Source organism: Sycon ciliatum, chromosome 1 (assembly GCF_964019385.1).
Source record: "Sycon ciliatum chromosome 1, ocSycCili1.1, whole genome shotgun sequence".
Classification (NCBI taxonomy): domain Eukaryota; kingdom Metazoa; phylum Porifera; class Calcarea; order Leucosolenida; family Sycettidae; genus Sycon; species Sycon ciliatum.
The window spans coordinates 63987903-63994003 of NC_088643.1; the positions used below are offsets into that span (position 1 = coordinate 63987903).

The 6101-nt window shown below is 45.5% G+C and overlaps 1 protein-coding gene across 1 annotated transcript; it reads left to right on the forward strand.

The window, feature by feature from the left end:
* The first annotated feature begins 1584 nt into the window (after nt 1-1584).
* On the forward strand, nt 1585-6101 carry LOC135804834 (uncharacterized). Its single transcript, XM_065318792.1, has 7 exons — nt 1585-1618; nt 1733-1884; nt 2173-2270; nt 2749-2866; nt 3250-3323; nt 3960-4059; nt 4850-6101. The coding sequence occupies exons 2-7, from the start codon at nt 1770-1772 to the stop codon at nt 5842-5844; spliced, it is 1500 nt and encodes a 499-aa protein (XP_065174864.1). The 5' UTR covers nt 1585-1618; nt 1733-1769; the 3' UTR covers nt 5845-6101.

The following is a 6101-nucleotide window of genomic DNA, read 5'->3' on the forward strand; positions in this document are numbered from 1 at the left end:
AACACATGTCAGCTGACGTCCATATCTCCCCAGGTCTGGCCCATGCGTCAATGTGTCACTTAGGAGGTGAGCTGGTGACAAGAGCCGCACATACATCATGTTCATGTATTTGCAGTACAATACGAGTTGAGCAACATGCACTGACTGCGCCTTGGCTTTGGTGTCCGTCTACAGGCTGCCCATTACATACTGTCATGAATTTATTGTAATACAGCTCATGACAGGATTGGCCCAATGCTTGTACACAGTACTATAAGAACCAGGTCTGTCAAAGTCTACGAGACTACACTTCAATACATGTGTTGGTATCGTGACTAACACGTCCAACTGCACGCTGTCATGAAGAGCTTGAACCTTGAGGTAGGGACATGCTGTTATTCTTTCTGCGTTGACACTAGGACAAGGGCTTTGGACATGCTCTTGCCGCAACACTACAGTTATATTGCACGGGTCCGGCGTGGCCCATTACATACATGATTGTACAGTAATGATTGTAAACTAACTAGGGTGCAGCGGATTCTGCCGGCAGAAAAATTGGCAGAATTCGGTACATTTTCTGGTAAGTTTCATGCACGTTTGGTATGTGGATAAAGAAATGGAGCAGAATTCGAGGAATTGACCGCCATAAGGTTTGTATGGTTCTGCCAATTTTACCGTTTTTCGAGCAGAATCTGCCACTTTTCCGAGCAGAATCCGCCGGTCCCTAATACTAACTAATTCTTGAAAAATCTTGTTCCTGCCGAACACGATTTTGATGTGTGGTCCCGTGCTATATTGGTGATGGTCTCGTGGCTTGGTTTTCTAATCATGCAAGAATCTCCACAGCCCATGCCATCTATTTCCAACTTCGATCCGTCTGCTGGAACAGCTTGCTCTACCTGCTACAATTTCGGGTTTATATGGTTGAAGCATTTTATATTATTATCTATTTTATGCTATGAACAAAGTTATCTATTTGGTGCAGCTGTGAGCCTGTTGCCGGAATGGCGGTATTTTCAAGTGCAAAAAATACGCTGCAATGGAGTTTGGGATTTCTGAAGAAACGTTATGAACACAGTTCTACTGGAAAACATGTGGATGACAATATAAAAGAAGGCAAATGGGATGTAGGGACATGCCAATGTACTGAGAGTATGTCGACCGACTAGAGGCCTCGGTGTTGGTGTTGCAATCGGGTATTGTAAAATAGAGAAAGGGGGATGAGGCGTTGAATGATTTGCCTGGCCTAGTTACCTACTCCGGCAACGAGTTCGTTTATTGTGGTTTCGTGGAGAAATCACGCCCTGACAACAACACATTGATAGGATCTTCAGACGAAAAACCCCAAGTGCATTCCGTTGAACCTCTGATAGAGCGATGAATGGAACTCAACATGTTGCTATACTCGACTCTTCGGACACATAATGGAAGACAACACAGCCCAAAGCACAGGTGACAGATGACAAGCAGCGCAGCAGTTGTCAAAACGAAGCTGAAGGTCTATACATGTACGTCCCAATGTCCAGGGTCCTGGCCGCAGTCTCGAAGTCTGTTGGCTCGCACCTATAAAAAGCGACGGAGAGCTCTAATGTTTTTCAGTTTCGCTTCCTCCAGCTCTTGGACGAGTTTCCGAAAAGCGGTGAGTTGGGTGTTGTGTCGGACTACAACTGTATCAGGGTTATTTAAGCCTTGTTTGTCAGTGGGCAGATAATAAAATCCCTGATTGTTTTTTCATGTATACTGCGCTATGCAGGTACACGTGCAAGTGCTAACAATACCGTGATCAAATCATGATGTCGTCAGACATCGCCAGTGTCCTGTGTGCATTGCTGCTACTGATTTCCGCCACGCCCAAGCTTCAGGTGGCTGGCCAGAATGTAGAATTCCTTCCAACTCCCATAGTCCGTAAGTGAATACACAGACAACTTGGATGATGTCACTAGGGCAGAGCCTTAGCCAGCCATAGGAAAGCAGACGTGGTATCTGAAACAAATATTGTGAAAAATATTGACTTTATTATAGAAGGACTTTTTCCAGACGTTGCCCGTTTCCACCTCCTTCAACCTTATAAATATACTTGTACAATGTACTTAATAAAAGTAGAACGATGACTAAATTTTAATAGCGCACAGTGCTTGTGATACGGTAGCGCTTGACAGTTGTCTCTTTGTTATGACATTGTTGTGTTGGCAGTGGCACAGGAGGTCCAAACTGGTTGTCCCGATATCGACATTGAGAATGGACGCGCACAACTGAGGACATTCACCGATTTAGGGGTGACGACAGCAACGGTATGTAGAAGGGGGAATTTGGGTCTGGATCGTGCAACTGTGACCTGTGGGGTACTAGATTTTTGTTGTTGTTGTAGACGTTTATTTAACGTCGCACCACAAACAGGCGATTTCGCCTCCTTTGATACATGTGGACGACAGAAGGAATGAGAGAGAGGGGGGGGGGGACAGAGGTACAGAGATTGGCATTACATTTTGTCTCCATTCCGCATGGTCACTTCGTTTTCTGGTAGCATAATCAATTGTTGTCTTGCACAGTACGGCTACCATAACTGAAATCCGGTGGTCTAGCTTGCCCATAGAGTCAAGAGCAGAAGATGATCGCCTCGTGCGTGAAACTCAGAGTTACAACAGGGTCTTCATTCTCTTCTTCTTTCGAGCAAAAGATACACGTAGAAAATGATGTTGTACTTCACGTACGTACATTCAACAACGGTTTGGTCCATTGGGTTTGTTACGGGAACTTTCTCTGCTGCAGCTGAGATTCCTCTGCACACCACCTTACATACGCAATGGTATTCAGGACGCAGAGTGTGCGTCATCGGCCGATGGAGAACGCGTTCTGGTGAATGGTGCAGTTCCCCCTACATGCGAGCGTAAGTCACTTCTTTAATTAAAATTAATCATTCAAGGCCACCCTGCAGTCCTACATTGTAGCCTCAGCATAACTAATAAAGTAATACGATTGGAACCCATGCATCATTCTGCTCAGCTCCCTCAAGCTAATAAATTTATAACTAGCACATACAATAACATGTACCGGTACATGTATGTGCTAGTTATAAATTTATAACTAGCACATACATGTACATGTAGTAGGTATACGTAAGGTATTGGTTAGAATTCTGTTTGTACTACAAGTCTTGCATATGACAAGGTTCAGCAGAACAGACGGAAGAATGAAGAGAAAAGAAAGAAAAGCTGAGAGTCCTTCGATCATTCTGTTGGCGTTCTTCTGCATTTTGTTCACTGAATACAGCTCCTCCCTGTGGCCAGCCGCCGTCTATCGAGAATGGCCGAAGGGAGTTCAATGGAACAGTTTATCTGAACAAGGTGAGCACATCAATAATTATTGTTGAAATACATGACAGACGATCTGAGATTATTACATCAGCCCATTCAGATACATACAAATAACGTTATCTCTGTGTTGTGCATGGCGTTGACCTACTGGTAAGTTCAAGGTAATTCCATGACCTCCCATGTTACCTGTTCCTGCTCAGCGCATCCTCCTGGTTTCTGACATCTCGAATGATGTGTCACAAGCATCTCGACCACACCTCTCATTGTCCCCAAATGTGCTTCATCATCCATTGTCTCCCCTAGCTGTTTCTGACTAGTAGCAGCAATACTAATAATTGGAAGTACCATACTTATCAACCTTTCTTATTGGCTCCTCCTCATCGTGGAATACCCGAATTAAAAGAAATGACCGAAGTTATACTGTTCTGAGCAGTGAGCTGTACAGCGTTACAACGGTTCTGCGACTGATTGGTCCTACTTCAACTATACCTTAATTCTTTGTTACATATTACTCTTATACTAGTTACAGCACGGAAACTCCCTCGATTTAGGCTAAGGCCTGTGGAGAATCCATAAATACAAATACAAACACCATCGAACAGGGACAACACCTTTTGAGACGAACCCGTTATGTTTCATGCCTCATCTATTTTTTTCTACTTTTAGGCGGTATACAGATGCAACCCAGGCTATACGATTCAAGGCAAAGAAGAGCTGGAGTGCCAGGCAAACGGAACATGGACAGGCCCAGCTCCCACGTGTTGTGGTACGTAACAGTAAAGACTTATTTTAAAAGCAAAAGTAAAGTAACGTTCGTACGTCCGCGTTACCACCCATTACCAGTGTCTGCTCCAGTGCCGGGTGAGCCAGGTAATCCACCCGGTTGGGCGGTGCTTGGACCTAGTTGAAAATACAGTACCGGGTCACCTGTGACCCGGTTGGTACTTTACACTTTCGAACTATAATTGTAGCTACTTTGAAAGGACTGACTACATGGCTTGTATGTGTCGGATACTTCTTCTTCTTTCGTAATTTTCTAATTCCTGTCCTCTCTTTTCTAAATGCGGTTTATCCATTCGCCTTTATATCATTGGGCCTAGTTCCCGTTTATTGTCCGAACTAAAATAAACCAACCAACCAGTTAAAGCATGTGACTCGGCTGGTGAGACAGCGCCAGGTACATGTGTACCCGGCTCCGACCCGGTTGAAATGGTTGCGCCAGGTACGCGTGTACCCGGCTGTCCTACAGAGCAGACACTGATTACCTACAGACACAGCCGGCTTAGGGAGTGTCGCTAAATGCCATGCTACCGCTATGCCTGATGATACCATTGTTGCGGTACATACTGGTATAGTACTACACTACAAATACATGTACTACAATAATTATATCAGTGTGAGATGCGATGCATCACTGGAGTGCTGAACACACCTAGTACCTGTTCATTGCACCTCAAGTGTACTTTCATGTACATGCTCGCCTGTAGTAGTGAGCCTGGCAGATATCTCCAATCTGTTTTGATCTATTATTGCTTTTCTTGCTTATGCCCATACAGTGAGATGTCGTGCGCAACTCCCAGTGAACTTCCTCGCCAACTCTCAATCAGTAACGCGCAGTGCCAGCGTTCCTCATTGCGGCCAGACTGCTGCCGATATCATTGTGGTCGTGGATGAGTCCAAGAGCATGAAGCCACATTATAAGGAAAGACTCCACGAGGCTTTCACAAGGTTGGACGTCAGCCTAGAGGAGCATGGCATCGGTCTCTACCCCGGCAAGCCAAACCAGTACACCGTAGTCGGATTTGGCCATTCGGAAGGCAGGACAAGTGTAAACGGAGTCCATAGATACGTTCCACATGTCCTCTACAGCAACAATGGACGTCAGGTGTATGACATCAATGGTTTCCAGGAGGCATGCTCTAAACTGCAGACCACAGGCTCCCTGGAGGATGGTTATCTGGCGATGAAATTCGCTCTGGAGGACATCACATCGGGAGGACGACAATTACTCCGACTGAGGCGTGAAGATATCGCACCCGTTATTATCTTCATTTCGGATGAAGACAGGGATACCCACCAACAAGGAGCAGGTATTTCACGCAGCGCCATCAAGAGAATAATTCGCAAGAGTGGAGCCACAATGGAAGCGATTGTAGACAACAACGTCTGGTATAACAACCAGCGAGGTTTTGGAATGGATTCCAGCGGAACGCTGTACGTCGCTGAGAGCACTACACGGTACACAACATCAAACCCAAGGTTCTACAAACGTTACCTGGACTTGCACTACAGGACCACACGCCGTGACTACTCCTCCGTGGCCTTGGAGGTCGGCGGCGCTGCATGGGACTTGAACTCAATCCTGGACAGTGATGTGCTGTTTGATTCGCACGTCCAAGCGTTCGTCGACAAGACGGTGACCATGGTGGAGGACAAGGTGCATAAGTGCTGCTCATGCCAATGCTCGCCAGGCACAGAGGACAGATGCTTGCTCTGCACGTATGCATTGTCTGTTGGGGAGTGTAACCTTCCCGCTGTCATTGCTGGCTAATGGGATACAGTCATGTAACATTACATTCCATATTCGAACAGCTACAATGTAGCTGTTTCGACCTTGTTAGGTCTCCTCAGTACATAGTCATCTACATAAACACACTTCAGTACAATGTATTCTGGCTGTTCTGGTGCACGGTTTTTTCTAAATCTTTTTAAAACAAAATATGGCCTACTCCACTGATGCGTTTTGCAGTTCAATTCCAGGATTTCTAGAATTTACCACTGTTCGAAAAGACCTTTCCCCAATTCTTA

Coding starts and splice junctions, on each gene's coding strand:
- LOC135804834 (XM_065318792.1), top strand. CDS start 1,770: ATGATGTCGTCAGACATCGCCAGTGTCCTGTGTGCATTGCTGCTACTG. Junction 3,324..3,959: donor GAACAGTTTATCTGAACAAG/GTGAGCACATCA, acceptor TTCTACTTTTAG/GCGGTATACAGATGCAACCC. Junction 4,060..4,849: donor CCCAGCTCCCACGTGTTGTG/GTACGTAACAGT, acceptor ATGCCCATACAG/TGAGATGTCGTGCGCAACTC.